Genomic DNA, 21,496 nt, shown 5'->3' with positions numbered 1-21,496 from the left:
GTTGTTATTTATTGGTTTGTAGCCTTATCCTCCACAGGGTGACCAATCTTTTCCTGGGTTTTCAGGCATGGAGGTGGTTCTTGGATGCAGGACTCTCCATTTTAAAACAAGCACAACAAATTACTTAACTATGTGATTTTAAAAACCAGGCTTATTAATTTTGAGTGCTGACTAAAGGAAAGTAATTTTTCCTTTAAGATACGGTGATGTTTCCCCATCTTACCTTCATGACACCAAAATGTCATATTTATAGATAACCTGAAAAAAAATTAAGTTCTCTCCTTTGCTGGCCTAAAAGAAATAAATTCTTTAAATAAACCATTTTTTTAAAAACTTACAAAGTTGCATTTTCTTTCTTTCTTTTTTTTTTTTTAAAGATCTTATTTATTTATTTGACAGACAGAGATCACAAGTAGGCAGAGAGGCAGGCAGAGAGAGAAGAGGAAGCAGGCTCCCCACTGAGCAGAGGCCCGATTCGGGGCTCCATCCCAGGACCCCGGGATCATGACCTGAGCCAAAGGCAGAGGCTTTAACCCACTGAGCCACCCAAGCATCCCTAAGTAAACCATTTAAAAGAAAGTATAGGAAGGAAGGAAGGAGAGAAGGAAGGAAAGGGAAAAAAGAACAAAGAAAATGTGGTTGGCTGAATAATGATTCCCCTGTCCCACCCCACCCCCAAAGTGGTCAGATCCTAATTCCTAGAACCTGTGAATATGTTACCTTATATGGCAGAAGGAACTTGGCAGATATGATCAAGTTAGGGATTTTGAGAGGAGGAAATTACCATTTATTATCGATATGGGCCTGATAGTCCCAGAGATCCTTGTAAGTAGGAGGCTGAAGATCAGAGAAAGAAGCAATGTCATCATGCACACGGGTAGAAAAGGCTACGTGATGTGAGATAATGAGCGAAGGAATTTGTTTGCCTCAGAAGGTAAAAAAGGCAAGGAAAGACTCTCCCCTAAATCCTCCAGAAGGAAACAACCCTGTTAATACCTTAGTTTTAGCCTCGTAAGATTCATTTTGGATTTCTGACCTCCAGAACTGCAAGAGGATAAATTTGTGTTGTTTTAAATCACTAAATGTATGGTAATTTGTTACAGCAGCAAAAGGAAACTCATACAGAATATCTGGGAAATGAATGGCTATATCATTCTCCTTTGGTCATTATTTCTAGTTGCTTTTATGAGCAAAGCTTGTCTTACCTAGCAACAGTTGCTAAGTAAGTTAACAATTTAATGCTAGAGTCTGGAAGAGAGCCACTGCTTAAATCTTCCCAAATCCAGTGCCCATACCTTATGTGGCAAAGACTTTCAGAACCATTCTTTGCCATTAGGCACATAATCACTACCTAATCATGGCAAATCATTTTATTCTTACCAGCCTCTAACATTGTCCTAAAACCCTGAACCTCTAACAGCTTTCTTAAACTTCTAGCTTTTCTTAAAACTTTTTTTTTTCCATATCATAAGAGTACTTTAACTGCACATAGTGAAAGACATCTAAAATTTAATTATGATCAGAAATCCGAATTACACAAACTTTGTTTGCTGTGCTGTTTGTAATAAAATAATTCCACCAGCCCCTTTTGGGGAAACCTTCAAACGGATCCATGAATACAAGCCATTTAAGACCCGCTTTTACACTCACAAAGATATACTGGGTAAGTGAATGCTCTTTTACTTTGTTCAAATATTTGATAGCATTATGTATCATTCTTTCTGCTGTATAGACTTTTACCAGGTCTTCTGAAAGTTGCTTGTCTTACAGGGGTGTCTGTGTGGCACGAGAAGAGTGTGGGTTGAAAACTAGCTTCTCCACTGACCAGTTGTGTGCCTTAGACAGTACACTTAGCCTCTCAGTCTGTGTTATAGGGATGTTAGGGACCCTATATTAAATAGGGATGTTAATACCTATTTGTAGATTGGTTATGAGGCTTTGATGAAATATTTGTTGACACATAATAGTACATGGAAGTTCTTTTTGCCCTTGTCTGTACTTGGGCACCTTCCTTACACATAGGGGAGGAAATACCTCTAAGTAACACCTTAATAGGTAGTGACACTATAACCTTTACTAGTAGCTGCTGACATAAATGTAGATAACGTGGAAATTAACCTGAGACTATTTACTGTCTAAGCAAATCAGATTGTCATCACAGGTTTGCTTCTCTCTTTCTTCCCATCAGAGTTTGCAGTCTGACTTTGAGCCTTAAAATGTTTTCCTAAGGGCTCTCAAAATACTTCTCTGATCCTCTCTTCCTGTAACCTGGTAAACTAGTGATTTGATTTCACTCCTGATCTTTGAAAATATGAGAAGCTAAAGAAAGGAGAATCTTTTGAAAACACTATGGTGTAGGGGAGATCAGATTGGAATCATCCTCTACAAATGTCAACACCAAGACTGATTTTAACTTTCAGTACATTAATTATAACATCTAAAATGATTTAACTTTTTATGCTCAGGCAGTGGATATCCATTCTTAGATATGTGTTTATAGATCGATTCCTTATGCCTTCTGAGATATCTGAATCCAAACATTAAGTAGATAAATTAAACCTAATTAGAAATTAATATTTTATATTCAGTGACCTCTATTTGTGATTGACTATTATAAGTCAAAAGAGTCAAAATTCTCTGTTCTTTTTAAATAAATTCAGGAGCATGTAGAAATGTTTGTATAAATGTTAAATAAATATTGCATAGGTCAGTAGTTCTCAACCATAGCAGTGTACACAGCTTTTACTTGTGTGTGTGTGTGTTTTAAAGATTTTATTTATTTATTTGACAGAGAGATTGCAAGTAGGCAGAGAGGCAGGCAGAGGCGGGGCTGGGGAAGCAGGCTTCCTGCTGAGCAGAGAACCTGATATGGGACCCTGGACCCTGAGATCATGACCTGAGCCAAAGGCAGAGGCTTAACCCACTGAGTCACCCAGATGCCCCGTGTATGTGTTATGTGTTTAAGTAGGCTCTGTACCCAGCATGGAGCCTGACATGGGGTTTGAACTCACAACCCTGAGATCAAGACCTGAGCTGAGATCAAGAGTCAGATGCTTAACTAACTGAGCTACCCTGGTGCCCCAGTTCACACAGCTTTTAAAACATTTGTTTTTACTACAGATATCTTAATACAGAGTCACAGGACTTAATGTTAATTTAATACAGACCCACTAAATTAGAACCTTCAGAATCAGACTTCAGCATGTGTTGGTCATTTATTTATTTATTTATTTAAATGGTTTTTTTTTTTTTTAAATAAAGATTTTTATTTATTTATGTGACAGAGATCACAAGTAGGCAGAGAGGCAGTCAGGGGGTGGGGGGGATGCAGGCTCCCCGCTGAGCAGAGAGCCTGATGCAGGGCTCTATCCCAGGACCTGAGATGACCTGAGCTGAAGTCAGAGGCTTAAACCACTGAGCCACCCAGGAGCCCCTTTTTATTTTTTTATTTGTTTTATATTTTAATAGCTTTTCATTTGGAAATTGAGACTCACAAGTTTTAAAAACAGAACAAAGTTCCCTTGTACTCCAGTTTTTCTCATTGGTATCTTACATAATGCTAGTATATTGTCAAAACCAGGAAATTGGTATTGGAACAATACTGTTAACTCAGGTGCAGACCTTACGTTCATTTTTTTCTTGGTATAGTTTATGAAATTAATCACGTGTAGGCTTATGTAACCATCACCACAATCAGGACAGAGAACTGCTCTGTCACCACAAATAACTCCCTGTGTTACCCCTTAACACACCCTACCCTGAGCCACTGGCAACCACTAATCTGTTCTCCATCACTATAATCTTATCCCTTTGAGAATGTTATATAAATAGAATCATATAGTATGTAAATCTTTGAAATTGACTTTTTTCACTCAGCTTATGCCCTTGAGATCCATCCAAGTTGTTCTTTGTATTAGTAGTCTTACTTTCCAGGTATTTTTTTTTTTTAAAGCTATGCGGGAATCCTGTTGTACAATTAGGGTTGAGAACAATTAATATAAAATAATGAAATTAAAGCATTAAAAAGTAATAGCCCACAGTTGTATTACATTTTTATGAAGTTTTAGTACATTGATGGTCCATGCTTAGTCACCTTTCTCCCTAGATCTTTCATTATCATACCTACACAGTGTTGAGCCTATGTAGTATATGTCCATCTCTACCATAGTAGTCACTGCCCTATGTGCTTAAATTCACTAATCTAATAGCAAGACTCTTAATGCCATCAAACATGGATTTTCAGTTGCAGGTGACAGAAACACAACTCAGACTATGCATAAAAGAGAATTCCTTGACCCTTTAACAGAGAAACCCAAGAAGGATCCAGTACCAGGGCTTTCAGTCTATCCATGCTTGCTCTCAATGAGTTGGCCTAATTATTTACTACCAGCCAGACTTATTCCAGCAGCTGGGAAAAGAGTAGAAGTGTCCCAAACTGCTCTAAGTGCCTATTACCTCCAACTTAGAAATCTTAGAGGAAAAAGCTATGTTCTCCTCACATCCTTACATAAAATCCTAAAGAGGAGCCTGGCTGTCCATGCTGGAGCATGTGCCCAACCCTGGGCCAACTGTGTGGCCTGGAAGATGGTGACAATATAATGGGCTAAGTAGATTGGCTGCTGTGATTTGCAGTCCCTCGAGAACAACCTGATGTGAGAGAGGAACATTCTTGAGAGAAATGGGTCCTGTTACCAGAGGGAGAGCAGAGATGTTTGGCAAACACATATGTTCACAGTGACTTTGTGAACATAAAGTCACAGTGCCTTCTCTGTACTTATTACTAAGCCAGGCATTGGGAGAGAGACACGGTAATGTAAGATACGTTTTGTAATTTTCAGAAGTTGATCGTCAAGACCTAAACACATGAAAATTTAATAATTCAGTAAATCTAAGATGTGAGAGTTAAGTGGAATGATAAAGAGTTTAGACTGAGGAAAAGATGACACTGTGTGTGATTTGAGCACTGAGAAGGCTGGTCGCCTGCACGCAGGTCCTGAGCCACATGACGGTCCGCTCTGGCAGGCGAAGAGGGAGCTCGGCTGCAGGTCTAGCTCTGTCCCTAGCTACCTGGCACCATGTCATCCTCTAACCCCTTTGGCTTTTATTTTCTTGTCTAAGTAGAGAGGCTATTATTATGGGAGTATTATCATGTGGACTTTAAATGAGATAATTGACCGAGAAGTACTAAACAGGTACCCGCTTACTCACTCCACAATGGAAGCAGCTAAACCATGAAGACCTACACATGAAGAAAGGCCTGCAACAGAGTGAAGAGAGCATTGTGCTACCATCTGTCTGAGAGGTAACACCAGCACCCAGATCAGGGCAGAGAGAGGGGAGCAGGATAACGTGCTAGTATCACTCTAATACTCTCTCACTGCTCTGCTCTGGGACCACAGAATGTGCTGTTTTCTGCCACTTTACTTCCCCTGTTGCTTATTGTGTGGCCTGAGTGTGAGGAAGGGAACATCCTGTCTCCAGATCTAACGATGCTGTGAGTTCCCTCCTCATTAATTAGGGAAAAACCTACCCTTTTCATCGGTATCTTTAAAGAAAAGATTGACATCTAAAAGGTATATCTTTTAGAGAATACTAATAACTAGGTGATAGTGAAAAGGAAAAAACAGCCTGCGGATTCTTGTGATTGTTTTTCCTCAAATACACAGATATCGGGGCAGATATCCTGAGTAAAGAAGAGCAATTTCAAGAGGCAGCACTCAAAGAACTTATTGCAAAAGCAGAAGCTGACGTATGGGTTCAGGTAAAAGAAGCTGGATATCAACTAAATGCGTGTTTATGGTTCTTTCACTCTCTGGATTTGTCTAAAACCATTGGCAGAACTGACTGAACCCTGGTTATCTGTGGGACCTTGGGCAAGTTCTTCAACTCTGCAGTCTCAGCTTCTTCACATGTAAAAGAGGAACAGTAAGATTTTATAGGATTGTTAACAGAGTTCAATGAAATAATGTTCTGGAACACAGCGGGTGTTCAGTGAGAAGCGGACACCATTAGGAGCTTCCTTCCTTCTGAATTGCCCCTCTGTGTGGATCACTTGTGCTTACTTTAATCTCACTGGATTAAAACTTAAAAAACAAATCCTTGTTGATAATTGCTTATTATTGCTTCCTATTTGTACAGTGTATAACACCCCTGACCAAGTGCCTAGTTTTGCCAAATTCTGCATATGGTCTGCTCTTTTTGCTCCGTTCTCTCCAAAGTCCTTGATACCTTGTCCCTGTGACTGCTGAGGGTTGTAGGGGCAATTTGAGTGTGTTGGGACTCACAGTCAGATCCCAGACACTTAACTAAAGCAAAATCTCAATCCTTCAGCCCCTACTTCTTCCAATCATAGGCAGAATAACAACTTCCCAAAGAGAATCTCTGTGAGACCAGGACAAGCCACAGTACTTGGAACCTTAATTCTCAGTTTCTTTATAACATAGACATCATCACAAAGAGTGTTAGAATTGTCCAGCATCTGTGCCAGCACAAGCTTTGTATTAGAGTACTTTGGAAGTGCAAAATGTTCCAAGTACAAAGGGTAATATGAATAAAAGCCTTAGTAGTCATCTCTCTTTATCAATAAGAGTAAAATTCAAATCAATTGCAACCTGTTACTTATACACCCTAATACAAAGCAGTGCTTTTATGAGTAATCTCCAGTTTACATGTCAGCATATCTAATGATCTAGGCATTCTCTTCAGATAAAATAATAAAACCTCTTTCTGAACATCTGATGGAGGTCAGGGATGGTGCTCAGCCGCCTTTCTCTGCAAGTTCTAGCTTTGTGCATCTTTACACTTCTCTGTATTTTCCAGATTTTCTGGAATGAGCACACATTCCTTTGATAGTCAAGCAACAAATACAGTGCCAAAGAAAAGACAGCTCAGCAGCTTACAGTAAACTCTGTTTAGCAATTCATAGAATAGTGATGTTAGCCATCAGCGGGGGGATGTGTTAAGGCATCTCTGGCTAAGGCAGCCAGTTTGCTGTGGGAGATTTGAGATGGGAACAGAACAAGTAATTAGGGGCCCCATCGTGGTTGCTAATTTTTCAGTGAACGTTAAAAATTTGTGGTAATGTAAGTTTATACATTATAAATATTCATACATATGGGCTGTTTCTTTCAAAGGCTGATGAACGTCAAAAACAAGCAGTCGAGAAAGCACTTGAGGAAGCAAATAACCAACACAAAATTGATATTCAGATTCTGAAAGAAGCACACCAAAAAGATTTACAGGTTTTTATGATGACTTGTTTGTTGTCTTTTGTAAGGGTACATAGGTTAGTAAAAAGCTCTGGCAAACGAATGAGAGAAAAAACAAAATGTGTAAAACTTCAATCAATGTTTCCTGGCGGTTGGGTGGGAGACCCAGGATTTTTACAGAAGAGATGCTGAACTCACAGATGAGAGCAGCAGTGATGGATGGGTGTGGGGGAATCCCATGGTCTCTGATGTGATGAATCCAAACTTTTATGGGGTTTCAAGGCCCAAAGGAGCTACCCCGTCTACGTTACCCACCACATCTCTTGCCCCAGCCCTTCTCTCTCACTGCCCTTTTTTGGGTCCTCAAACCTGAATGCACCACCTCCTTCCCACCTCAGGATCTTTGCAGAATGTTCTTCCCCCACTTCATGGGATTTAGCTCAAACCTGGGATTTAGCTCAAACTTGAGGGAAGTTTTACCTGATAAGCTCTTCCCTGCCACTGTGCACTGCCTTGACACCTTGTCCCCTTTTATAGCTGTCCTCATCCGTCAACACTGCAGTTAAATAGCCTGCATGATTACTTCTGCCCCACACATGACAGTAGCCTCCAGTAGGCATGTCTTTCATTCCCACTCTAGCCCAGTGTCTAGCACAGAGCCTTGACCTAGCAAGTGTTCAAGTTGGGGCCAAACAAATGAAGTAGGCTATTTTCTTCCTTCTTCCAAGCTTTCTGATTGCCTCCTCTTCCCTCAATTTGCATTTACTGCAGTGCCTAGAGGGACCCTAAGCTGTTACTGAAGTATTTCCTGCAGCACCAGAGGGCATAAAATGAGGGGTCCTCTTTCTAACCTGGATCTTGTTCAAGCACACAACTGTAGGTAACTGGCCTGCTTTCCAGGCAGAGGTCCAGGAATTCATTATTTAGTTATATACCTCAGTTACAAAATCTGATCAAAGACAAAGGATATAGAAATGTTTTCATACGGCAGCCACGGGAGGGACAGGACAGGATGTGGTGTAGATGCGATGATTTATGGGCAGAGGCTGGAGGGAAGGTGGCAGAAGTCTGGCCCCAGATTTAGCATAACTTAATAAGAACAGAACTAACAATTCAGGGACTACCAGCCCATTCATTCATTGTTTTGGTAATGAGCACCTACTATATATCAGATGGGTATTAGATGAGATTAAATAGACTGTCCTTGTCCTCAAGAAATTTGTTGGCAGGAAAAGGAGCTCTGCCCCAGGATCCTCCCTGCTTGGCTCTAGTGGCCGTGGTCCCTGAGAAGCGGGCTGCAGGGGTTCCCCGCCCATTCCCTCTTTTAGCTCAAAACATGAAGAGCATTTAAGCACATCTACATGGACTGCTGCACCACTGACATCTGCCGGTATGGCTCTAAGTATTTAAATACTTCTCTATCAGTTGATAAATAACGACACCCCCCCCACACACCCAGTCTCCCTGGCTATTCCCTCAGACTCCAAGACCTCCACCAATCCAGCAATGAAGGGGGCAACCCTTTAAAACAGTGGGGGAACTTCAGGCCCCTGCACCAGTGCTGCTGTCAGAGAACATACATTTTGAATATCACTCCTGGCATTAGGCTGTGAAAATACAAGGATGACCAAGCTGTGATGCCGGTTTTAAGGAACTCACGTTGATTGTACCCCATATAGCCTTTGCCTGGAGTTGATCCACTTGGTGCTGAAGTAGAATTCCTAAGAAGATGTGAAGGGGAAGAGTTAGAAGGAGGTTGACCTTTCTAAAATATTCGTCTAGGGTTTGGGAATTCACATTTATACTGCCATCTCAGGGACATATTTTCTTTCTTTCTTTTTTTAAAAGATTTTATTTATTTATTTGACAGAGAGAGAGAGAGCTCACAAGTAGGCAGAGAGGCAGGGGGAAACAGGCTCCCCGCTGAGTTGAGAGCCCGACATGGGGCTCGATCCCAGGACCCTGAGATCATGACCTGAGCTGAAGGCAGCGGCTCAACCCACTGAGCCACCCAGGTGCCCCAAGGATGTATTTTCTTAAAGATTTTATTCATTTATTTGAGAGAGAGAGTGTGCACACACAGAGAAGTGGGCATGGGGGAAAAGGAGAGGGGGAAGCAGACTCCCTCCTGAGCAGGAAGCCTGACACAGCACTTGATCCTAGGACCCTGGGATCATGACCTGAGCTGAAGGCAGATGCTTTACCAACTGAGCCATCTGGGCACCCACGGATATTTTTAGTGTAACGAAGGAGTGATTTGTCTTTAGAGGGATGCATAGGATTGTTTCAACGTAGGGTACCCAGACATACACATCATTATTGCTTCTCAAGTGGTGTCTATGAACAACCTACTTTAGAGTCTACTCATCTAGGAGCTTAACATGCAGATTTCCAGGCCCCACCTGACCTACACAGTCAGGGGCTAGGTTTTTAACCAGAAGCCCATCTGATTCTCACATGTATTATAGTTTGAGATCGTCAGTATGAAGAGCAGAAAACCAAGCTATTCTAAAACCAAATACCATTAAATTAGATACGTAGATCTCACCAGGTATTACTCTTTTATGATATTAAGATCTTTTATGATATTATTACTCTTTTATGATATTATGATATTCAGGACGCCTGGGAGGCTCAGTTGGTTAAGTGGCTGCCTTTGGCTCAGGTCATGATCCCAGGGTTTTGGGATCGGGCTCCTTGCTCAGCAGGGAGCCTGCTTCTCCCTCTGCCTCTGCCTGCCTTTGCTCACTCTCTCTGACAAATAAATAAATAAAATCTTAGAAAAAAAAAAGAATTTGGTGTAAGTCTTAGTGCTTGATGTTAAACAAAATTTCAAGATCTTATCCAATGGACAATGGGTAGGTAGTACTTTGCAAAGACGTTTATATTAACTTTTTCCAAATACAGTGATATTGAAAACGGAATGATAACATGGAAGCTAAGGGAAAATTAGAGTAGAAAATATAATGAAATCAGGAATGAATTAAAAACTTAAAAGTGTATATATGCATCAGTTTCTGTGCAATTATCACTATTTGGGCCTTGAACTTTCTGGCAGTCAGTGCAAAGAGGAAAGTGCCATGAATCACCATGTCCATTAGGCAAAACCAAATCAGATACTCAGAGAGGCCCAGATATTCCTACACGTGATAGCTGAGAGAAACTTCTTCTAAGGGAGACATCATGTCATAAATGTCTGTCACACATCAGTGCAGCAAATATGATGGATTTCATGAGGCTGTTTCTTACAATATCTCAATATATGAGCTGATTTACTCAAAATGCATTTCAGCAAAAGTAATTTAACTGGGAGACTTTCCATTGAATACGAACACTGCCAAACAGTCAGTCATTGAATTATTTTTGTAACCTTAAATATGTATTCCACATACTTTGTGAGGCAGTAAAATGATTTTGCTTTAATACATCATTACATAAAAGAAGGATTCGTTTAATTCTTTGAATCCCAGCTCAGAACCCAGCCAAAATTAAGGGCTGGAGTGTTATTTTAAAATTCTGTGATTCAAATAGAAATAGTTTATGATACTCCATCTATCTAAAACTCAACCATTCAGCAATCTCAATTACTGAGAATATACTTGAAAACCCAGAAATAATTTAAAATATCCCTGAGGAATTTAAATAAAGCCTCCGACTACAAGACAGAAACTCAGGCTTATTACTCGTAGCAGAACCTCTCCATTCCCCACTCAAATGTTATTTACACTTACTTGACAGGATGAACCCAGCAGATGTGGCTGCTCAGTGTCACAAATCCAAAATAGATTAAAACTAGAAATGACAAAAAGGAGCTCACAGACAGCAGTGAAAAGAGGGTCCTCAGCACAACAGCATGTGAAGAATAAGAAAAAATTACAAAAATCAGATATCGGATCTCAAAAAGCAAAGCAGTCTGGGATCATTTCTAACAGAGACAAGTAGCCCAATAACTTGAACAATTACTAAGTATAGTATAAAGTATTTAGCTCAATACAATTGTTCTCTTTTATCTGCCAGCCTGGGTCATCAAGAAGGGTTAAAATATGTTCACTATACTCTTTTTTATGAAGTAAGATAAATGTTAAAGACATTTAGAAGTATTTCCACGTAAAATGTTTTATCATCAAAAAGTTCTGGTCTTTTCAGAGACAAAGCCTTCTGCATATGGAAAACCTAGCTGGCATTTCTAAACAGCCAATGTTTTCCTTAACATTTCTTTGTAAATAAATGAACTGAGGCCACTCTGGAGAGATTCTTAAAATTGTTTTGTTGTTTTATTCATTTTTTAAAATTGTCACCCTTGGCATAGCCAAAGTGGGAGGTTGAAAACATTCCTTGTCTTGAAAAAAACTGAAGTCTTGGGGTGCCTGGGTGGCTCAGTTGGTTAAGTGACTACCTCTGGCTCAGGTCATGATCCCAGGGTCCTGGAAGTGGTAGAGCTCTGCACTGGGCTCTTGGCTCAATGGGAAACCTGCTTCTTCCTCTCCCACTCGCCCTGCTTGTGTTCCCTCTCTTGCTGTGTCTCTGTCAAATAAATAAATGAAATCTTAAAAAAAAAAAATCTAACAAATGTTTTAATTGTTGAAACACTTTTTTTCTCAAAAGCTAAAGTAGTTTCAGTTTCTACTGAGACACAGAGTTCAAAAGAAAGAAAGAGAGAAAGCAAGCAGAGATCCTCACTGTGATTAGAAGATTGTACAGGGTTTCTGGAATGAAAATAAATTGATGAATCTCTTGGAAGACTCTAGCATCACAGCCAGCAATAAAGCAAGAAATTGTCATTGAGAATCCTATTTCTGTTCCTAGTTCTGTGAAATAACTTCTTTATGCCCTCTCGTTATCCTTAAAATAGAGATAAAAATTTACTTTTAAGTGAAATTTTGAAAACTTTAGACGGAATTCATTTCTCCTCCTTTCTTGCATTTTTACTAAAACACTCTGCATGATTAAGTTGCTGATTTCCTCTAGATCTGCATTAAACACGGAGTCTTCAAGGAGAAGGATCCCAGTCTTCTTGTGTTTGTACTATATGGGCCTAGCACAGTGCCTGGCACACAGTGCAGTTAGTAGCCATTTCCAAAATGGTTACAGGGTTTTCCTTGAAAATCTGTTTTTCTTGAGTCCTGGTTTGACTAGTGCTTCCCCTCTTTACTTGGCCAAAGGCATCCACAGGTCCTTTTACTCTGGAGCAATGAAGCTCTTGTTCCTGTCCCCTTGGGAAAGACAAAGAGCCCCTCAATGCTAATGAGCTAGAATGCTCAGATGGCAAGAGGACCAGAAGACAAGCTTCTGTGACTATAGTAATGGGCAACTGTTAGCTGCTTGAGCTTCACGTTCTCTCATACCCAGGAGACACTTGGGAGACATAGTAATTATTTCTGTCATTTTCCAGGATTGACTTCCTAAAGGAGAATCATATTATGTATCTCTAACACGATATTATAGAATATTTGGACAATCAAAGAAAAAAGATCTATTTTCCTTTTTGCATATTAGGGAATATTCCAATATTACCTATATAAATATTTATGTTTTATGGTTTGTAACATTTCTGGTATTAACATTGTGTAAATGAAAGCTTCCATATTATACACAGTCTTTATTTATTTATTTATTTATTTATTTATTTGAGAGTGAGAGAAAGCATGAGGGAGAAAGAGAGAGTCTTAAGCAGGCTCTGTGCCCAACATGGAGCCCAAGGCAGGGCTCAATCTCATGACCCAGCGATCATGACCTGAGCTGAAATCAAAAGTTGAACATTTAGCCGGCTGAACCACCCAGGTGCCCCCGCAGTCTTTTAAATCATCAGTGTTCACAGGAGCACGTTCCATCAGGTTGATGAACTATGATTTGAATAACCTTTTAGTGTGCATTTTTAAACATCAAAGCTTTGGGGACACCTGGGTGGCTCAGTCAGTTAAGCATCTGACCCTTGATCTCAGGGTTATAAGTTCAAGCCCCACATTAGGCTCTTGTGGAGCCCACGTAAAACAAAACCAAAAATATATATTTAAAAAATTAAGTAAAAATAAAAATAAGTCAAAGCTGTAACATTTCAATCTATTTAACTGTTGCTTAAGGAAATGGCAGCCAAAACCAAGATAGAGGTGCACCAAAACATGGAAGACACGCTACAGAGAGAACACTTGGCTGCGGAACAACGCATGGTGCATAGAATCCAGAGGATTATGATGGAGTGCCACAGGGAGAAGGTCCAGGCTGTGGAGAAGGCTAGGGCTGAAGAGAGACAGATGGCCCAAGAAGCAATGCAGGCCCAGAAAAGGTATTCCAGAGAACACATTTGCGAATCATTCTTACTCCGGCCAAAACAGCTTGGAGCAAGGGCTATAAGGTTGAGGCACATAGGTGGATATTTCCCAGGATCTGTGTTTTTACATTTTTTATTATGGAGTATTTCAAACATAGAGAACAATATGTAATATATTGTAGAATGTGTATGCATGTCTGTGTGTGTGTGTGTGTGTGTGTGTGTGTGTGTGTAGTTTAAAGAAAAATAGCATGAATATTCAAGGATATACCACTCCGCTGAAGAGACTGAAAATTGCAAACACTTCTGGCGCTCCCATGTGTTCTTCCTCAATCACATTTCCTTCCTCTCTCCCCACTCAAGAGATAACTACCATCCTAAATAATGTGCTTTGCATTCTGTATCTCCAGTTTTAAGAGGCTGAGGAGAGGAATCAAGAAATATTTCCCCATAAACACATAAAAGTCAATCTTTACATTTGTTAGTTGATATCATATGCCAGTATGTATTGTGTTACTTTTGGTCTTTTCCTTACTGCACACGTAATACATGCTGTAAATGGAATTGACACTTGGAAATATATATGGCAAAATGTGCTAAGTCCTGACTCACTGCTTTACTACCCTTCCCTGTCACCTCAGGTTGGGGATATCACTAGTCCTCCTGCAAGACCAGGGTGCAGTAGGTTCCCAGGTGGAAATTTAGAATATATTTTCCTTACAACATGTGGTTATAACTGATTAAAATAGTGCTAACAGTGCTATAGTTCAAGTGAAAAAATGGGTTAATAGTTTGTTGTGGGTTCATCAGGCAAAATGTTCAGTATCACTCTAAATACTTGATGTACAAGTGAATTTGGGGAACAAATCCCTTTATAATTTAGGAATTGAATGAATGGAGAAATGAAGTATTGGCTCTTATTGTCTTAAGAACCATGACTTTTACTGATGGACATAGAGAGGAGATTGAAAAGTGTGCTTTTAGCAACATACAGGGAAAATGAAAACTTCACTTAATCAGTAGAAGGGAAGGAACAGCCTGATATTATTCTTTAAACCTGTGAGCAATATATCTTGTACCATTTCAATAACCTCCCAAACACACAGAGAGAAAGCTAAGAGTCCCCAAATAGAGCAAAGCACAAGTCAGCTGCTAGTATGGTTTTTCCCATGCTTTATTTTTTCCTCAAGAGTCTAATGAGGTTGGAATATTATATATTAGATTCTATTTTTATTTAGTAATCTAGTTTTCTTATCTGAGAACCCATTTTATAAAATATCAGACCAAATCCTATAGATACATATGAACACACATGAAAATTATTCAAAAATTATTCAATTTCTAGCCAGCACTGCATGTAAATACTGTGTGTCATTTTGAAATCCCAAGATTAGAGCCTCATAAAGTGAGAGAAGGCAGATAGACCTCACCACTTAGAGAACTTAGAGAGTTCATGTCATGTCAGGAGGGTCATTGGAGGTCATCCTGTTGAACCTGCCATTCCTCCTGTTGAATGCCTACCAGGCACTGGTGAGCCTCCTGATTCCTTTTGTTCCAGGAATTTTACAGTGGGTTGAAGTGGTTGATTAAAATGCTGAATGACTTACTTGTCATGTGCTTCCTAATGTGGATCCAGAATGTGCTGTGTCTCATCCTCACATCCACGCTTGGCTTCTAATTCTGCCTCTCCCCAATGCATAGTGATCCTCTAGATATTTCAGAAGAAAGACTGTCCAAGCATTCGTTTGGGGGAGAAAAGAAAGAAAAGCAAAAAGTACTAAGCCAGTTCCTTTACTACTTCCCCATACATTATGATTTCTAGGCCCTCTTTTGAGAAAAAAAAAAAAAACGTTGTGGGTAAATTGTATAAGTCAAAAAATATTTTAGATAAACCACAAGAATTGACTTTTTATGATGAATATTTTACTTATGCTAAGAAACCTTTTTAAGCATGAGTTATTTTAAGCTTTAATAATGCTCTAATTTAGCTGTTTTTAAATTAATTGTTTGGCATAAAATATGTTTTGGGGAGAACTACATCTATACTACCCATTCTTTCACTCATATTGGTTGCCTGTTGTATACACACCAGACACCATGCCAGACAGGGGAGATAGAAAGCTGAATGGGTGCTCCAGACCATCTCTCCATGCCCTACACCCACTTTCCTCCTGGCTTCAATTCCATGATTTCAGGGAAATTATCAGAATTAAGATCAGAGATACTCTGACCTTAAACCAAAAGGAGTAACTCCCACAGGCTCAGAAATTCAAGCTCTGACATAAGCTGAGAGAAGTTGGAAAGGACATTTCAAAAAATACCAGATCGTTTTAGTGAGAAGAGATCTCTAGAGCAAGATGTTTTAGGCCAGGGTGGCAGTGGTGGGTTGGGGTAGGGTGAGGTGGGTACTACGGAGGGTGGGAGCTGGAGTGATCTAAGATGCACTTTATTTGAGCAGTCTTACCTAGGACCAGATCTGGTGGCACCTTCTAGTTGGCCCCATAGATGAACACATCCTCTGTGTGGGCAGGGAGAAAACCAGGCAAAGCCAGCAGGAAGCTCACACCTGCATGGGACAGAGCTGTGGTTCCCGAGAAGGAGTACCACTTCCTCTGTGGAGATTTGAGCCTGGCTCAAGGAAGTGTCCTACCAGTTCCTCCTAACCAAAGCCCCGGGGTCCCTAGTCGCCACCTTTATAGCGTCTCCAATATCCTGAAGATTCTATGAAACATCAGACTAAATCGTCAGGGTGTGTGTAGAGGCTCCCTCCTGGCTCTGGCTACAGTGTGACTTCTTCTGATGGCACCTCCATTCTCCTGTGACCCAGGCTGAGAATCGGGAAGTTTGTCTGGATTTTTCTTCTTTCTGCCTCCCCTGTATCCTTGCCAGCACAAACTGTGGCACTTACGGCTTTGAAATATTTCTTGAACTTATCCTTTTCTCTCCCTCTTCCTGCCCCTTTCTTTTTTATCATTAATTCAGACCCTAATCATTGCATACCCAGAATGTTGCAAAATATAGTACCAGTTCATCTCTCTACCTCACCCCATTACTTTTCAGCTTAAACACTATTACCAGAATAATAATTCTAAAATGTTACTTTCCTTGTGTTGTCCTCCTGATAAAAAATTTATAATTCTCTCTCTCACACTGTTGCAGCAGGTCACGGTTAAGGGCAGGAGCTCCCCTACTTGCTCAGTTGTGTCACCGAACAATAACTAAATCTCCCTAAGCCTCAATTTCCTCCCCTCTTACATGCGAATAATTAGAGGTAATAAATAAAAGTTGTACAATCTTCAGTTATTATGAAAATTAAGAGATGTAATGGATGTCAAATGCTTAACACAGTCCCTTGGACACAGTAAATATTCAGTAAACGTTAACCCTTGTTATTAATCATAGATGTAGCCTAACTGGTGAGAAAAAGGAGGAGAGAAATACTGCATAGCAGCCACAAAGGCTGAGGACAACTGATATTTACCTCATGATTGGGGAAGTCTGTCACGTTTGAAAGTCAAGTTGAAAGAATCAGGGACAATGAGAGAATTGCATCTTGGAGGTTAGAAGTTAGGAGGTAGGGAAGGTGTTAAGTCTTGGGAAGATTGTATTAGACTCAGAGGCAGAGGGTGAGGATTTTCAGGAACAATCATACATATTTGAATCAACATTTGTAAGTCATTTTATTCTCAAATCTTGGGAAGTTCTTCTGAAACTATGTTAAGTAGAGATGTCCACCAAAAGTGCATGCAATGGCTAAAAGCTTTTGACCGGGACTTAGACTGCCTGGGTTGCTCATTTTGCCACTTGTACTGATTAAGTGAAATAGGACAAGTCACTTAACCTTCGTGAGCCTCAGTCTCCTCATCAGTAAAATAGGCGGAATCATAGACCCACCTCATGGATTCATTTTGAGGAAACGAGCTAATTATGCATGGGTCGCTCATCCGTTAGCTTGCCTGGGACACGGTAAGAATTCAACACAGTTGGCTGCTATGAATTACATATAGTTACATACATTATAACCAGAGGCCTGGGAACTCATTAGTGGTGGTTCTCCAAGAGTGGTCCAAAGAATGCCCAGTGTCCCTGAGACCCTATCAGGGGGTCCCTGAGGTCAAAGCTATTTTCTTAATAATACAAAGATATTATTTGCCTTTTCACTCTCATTAGCTCATAAGTTCAGAGTGGCATTTTCCAGGATTTTATGATGTATGATGTAACAATAGATTGAAACAATATGAAAAATCTATCTTTTTTTCTATTTTTGCAAAAAATATGAAATTATGCCACTGCCACTTTTCTCACCAAAACTTTTTTAATTTAGAAAGTGTATTTTTCATAAAAAGGTAAATTAATTACATTTAACATTTAATAGATTTAAATATCTTACATAAATGTATAACTATTTTTTAATGTCTCACTTTTAATTCTAATACTGTCAGTTTCACTAGAGATCACCCATACAAACAAAAGTTGTTTGGGTTCCTTGGTCATTTTAAGAGTGGAAAGGTTTTGAGACCAAAAGGCCTGAGGTGGCTATCATAGAGAATTGTTCAGATAAAACTGTGAGTATAATTTCTTCCCCTTTGGCTAAAGGGAAGTAGATTGATAGAAATACTTTCTCTAATGACTTAGAACTCTGACCCAATTTCTTCATTTTTAATCACATTGCATTCATGTTTTTCTGGCTACAGAGGACTCAGGTCCCTAAAATTACCATCAGACACTAGGCTACTAGGCCTCACCCTAGTCCGTGGCAGGGAAGACAGTCGGTGATCTCCCTTCGTAAAAAATGTTTTTGGATTGCTAACAGCTAGTGTAATCCAAAAGCTCATCTCTACCCACCTGTGTTAGACTGATGGCTCATCTAAACACGGCCACAATTTCTCATACATCTGAAGCAAAAGACAACATCGTTTTTTTAGTGGCTAATCCATCTAACTTCTAAATCCCTATCTTTTGTAGAAAAGCCATGGAGGAAATTCTGAATACTGGTATAACAGCTATAAAGGATCAGAGCAAGAATTTGAACCAAGTGATAAAAGAAAAAGAACATGAGATGAACGTGTACTATTGTATGGCTCAGAGACAGAAGCAAGAAGAGGTCCAGGAAGTGCTTCAAGAAGCAGAGAAGACACATAAGACCACGCTTGGAAATGTGATAGATAAACTCGTTGACACTCAGGGGGAGCTGCTATCTGTAGCGAAACAACTAGGCATTATGACAAACTGGAAAGATTTCCTGGAGGAGGAATTACAGGAAACAAGGGAAGCATTTCAAAAATACATCAATTATACATTTCCTAAGCTTTCGCCAGGACATGCAGATTTTATTCTACCAGAAAGAAAGAAAACACCTTCCAGCCTTGTTATTCAGGAGAATGAAAAAACTCTCGGATTAGAAGTCTTTGACTGAAATTTCACTACAAAAGCCAATGTTCTAAAGACTAAATAAATCAATTAAAAACCCACTTACTGACCCCCAATTATATGCAAGGCACCATTGGGCTGCTGGCATTTTGATGGAAAACCAAAATCCTCAAAAAGCACATGTCAGGCTACATTGAGTTCTAAGTCTTTTTGAGGAGAGAAAACAGTGAGAGGGATCAAAACTAATTAGAAGGGGAAAAGTTTCTTCGAAGAAGTCCAAACAAATTTCTATAACTGGCTTTATTCTTGCCTACATCAGACATGTAGCTATTTTAGTGTTTGTTGCAGTTAAAAACAAGTAAAGGGATATGTTTTTAGATTATTCCTGTTGTGGAGAGGTATGCTAATTTCCAGTAAAGACTGTTATTTGGTGAAGTGCAATAGCATTGTAGGAAGAAAAGCAATTTCCTTCAAATTCAATAGGATAAAATTTAAATTCTGGGACCCCTATGCAAGCTAATTCAGAGAGGGCTGGCACGCTGAACATGGTACACAAGAGGACTTCACTCATTTTCACAGCAGTGTGTGAAAGGTACAAACCAGTAACGCAGTCACAGATAGGTTAAGTCACTTTCTCAAAGTCATACAGCTTGTAATGATCACAACCAGAGAGCATGGGTCTTGAGTCCACGCTTTTAGTCATGATTTTGTTCAGCCCGAACATCAAGGCCTTCATGCCTGGTTGGTACTCTGCAAGTGTGTATCTGGGTGGATTCTATAATGAGGACAAGAAGAACATGGTCTGTTCTCTCTGTCTGGCATTATTTTTGTGTCCTGGAAGTCGAAGGATGTTATACCTGATTGTGGTATCTGAGTTATTGGAGTCACCCACCAGATTCAAATTTGAGTGCATACCAAAAGGGAACAGAGGGAAACTGTCTTCTGAAGGGATTCACTTTTCAGCCACAGTTCAGCACGACAACTTTGGCATCAGTGACATAGTGAGTAACATGAAAAGAAAGCAGACAATGTATTTTTTGTTTGAAAAAAGGAGCCTACCTTCTCAGTCTTCAACCAGATTGGAAGACATTAAATTAGCTGTGTTTTTAGTATTTTCCTTGTCAATATTGCTGTCCCTTTTCCTACTCCAATCCCAAACAACAGCTTCCTTAGAGTTTTTAAAGCAATTTGGACTCACCAGAGAACTTACCTCTCCACTCCCCAAAGTGCTAATCATCCTCTTGTCATAGGAGTAATCACAGGGGATCCTATCAGGACAGACTGCCTGATCCCAGGCCCCCATTTGCCACTTACTTTAGAGTCTGGAGTCAGCACCAACCATGGCAGGAGGATCTTCTTTCACTTCCCTTATTCTCACTCAGCTTTACCTCTCAGTGTGACTACAGTGTGACTTCCAGAGTCACACTGGGGGAACATCATCTTTGCTCTTCCTTAAATCTTTCACCTGATTTGGTCAGCTCAACCCGTAAGTTCTTCCAGGTTTGAATGTTTCCCAGATAATATAGCCCTGAGAATTAGAGCTCAAGTGGTTGCATAATTTCCTTTAAAAAGAAGGAAAGGCTGATGGCAGACTAAAAATGAGATGTAACTCATATTTCCAGGGCCACATTCAGTGGGACCCCTCAGTAATCTCTTGTTTCTATGACACTGATAAGGATGATCCTGATGGATTAAAAAAATGACACAATGGAAAATATAGCAATAGCCATTTCTGAGCATGCACTGTGCACCAGACAGTGCACTAGGCTCCTTACTAAACATTGTCTTACTGAAATCTCACAGCAACTCTGTTAGATACCTATGAGGACCCCAATTTTGAAAATGAGGAACCTGTGACTCAGAGAAGCAAAGTCACTTGCTGAAGGTCACAGAATTGTTTGGCGGCAAGCCCATGTGTTATTCACAATTATAGCACATCAGCCTAATTTAGTGCCTGTGGAAACACTAAGTTGCCACCAGTCATGCGTTGCTTTCAAAATACATTGAATTGTAGCAGGGAAATTCTGAATTATTGTGCGGAACCCTGACTGTTCCAGTGGCCATGCTTGGGAGCCAAGAGTGAAGGGGAGCAGAACTGGACAACTTTCCCCAAACGTGCTCAATGAGCTTTCCTAGACAACTAAGCCCCAAGGGTGAATTTATGGAGGGTAATACTCCCTCCCACCATTCCAAAGTCAAGAAGGACAGATTCCCCTTAGGGTTCTGGACAGAGATCAATTGCCTGTAGCTCAAAGGTGAGACTCTACAAGTCAAGTGAAAATTAGAAGTGAGATATGTTTTTGAAATCTCAGTGGGAGCCTTACTCCAAGGTTTTCTAGGGAAACTTGATTGAGACTAAATTGGGTTATTTTCAAAAAGATTCTTTGAGTGAACCATTTTTTTTTTTTTTTAGCATAACTTAACTTGAGAACACTTAACTCTCCTGGTATCATTTACTTCAAGTACAATCCCTAAAGAGACCATTATAGACCTCAGATACTAAGCCCCATGCAAGTTATTGAAATTATAAAAGTGTTGGAGAATTCTTTGAAAGAGAAATTAAAGAGTGCATTTTTCTTAGTTGTCTTAGATGTTACCTGTACAATAGAAGTGCATGCAGTTCCCATGTTCTCTGCTATTTAGGAAGATA

General features: G+C 39.9%; 1 protein-coding gene across 1 annotated transcript; it reads left to right on the top strand.

Annotated features, from left to right (window-relative positions):
• The first annotated feature begins 579 nt into the window (after positions 1 to 579).
• Positions 580 to 18,941, top strand: CUNH6orf163 (chromosome unknown C6orf163 homolog). The gene is made up of 5 exons (XM_004766938.3): positions 580 to 1,663; positions 5,667 to 5,761; positions 7,134 to 7,241; positions 13,289 to 13,491; positions 18,442 to 18,941. Exons 1-5 carry the CDS (start codon positions 1,516 to 1,518, stop codon positions 18,890 to 18,892), a joined length of 1,005 nt encoding a protein of 334 aa, XP_004766995.1. The 5' UTR covers positions 580 to 1,515; the 3' UTR covers positions 18,893 to 18,941.
• The last annotated feature ends 2,555 nt before the right edge of the window (positions 18,942 to 21,496 follow it).

The sequence above is a fragment of the Mustela putorius genome, unplaced genomic scaffold (genome assembly GCF_011764305.1).
Source record: "Mustela putorius furo isolate JIRA1106 unplaced genomic scaffold, ASM1176430v1.1 tig00000166_pilon_pilon_pilon, whole genome shotgun sequence".
In the NCBI taxonomy this organism is placed as follows: Eukaryota; Metazoa; Chordata; class Mammalia; order Carnivora; family Mustelidae; genus Mustela; species Mustela putorius.
Note: the sequence above shows the minus strand (reverse complement) of the source record. Positions and strands in the feature narration are given on the sequence as shown.

Bases quoted from the DNA above. Each gene is read 5' to 3' on its own strand.
- CUNH6orf163 (XM_004766938.3), top strand. From the start codon at position 1,516: ATGATCAGAAATCCGAATTACACAAACTTTGTTTGCTGTGCTGTTTGT. The intron at 1,664-5,666 runs GTAAGTGAATGC...TCAAATACACAG, and splicing joins CACTCACAAAGATATACTGG to ATATCGGGGCAGATATCCTG. The intron at 5,762-7,133 runs GTAAAAGAAGCT...TTTCTTTCAAAG, and splicing joins AAGCTGACGTATGGGTTCAG to GCTGATGAACGTCAAAAACA.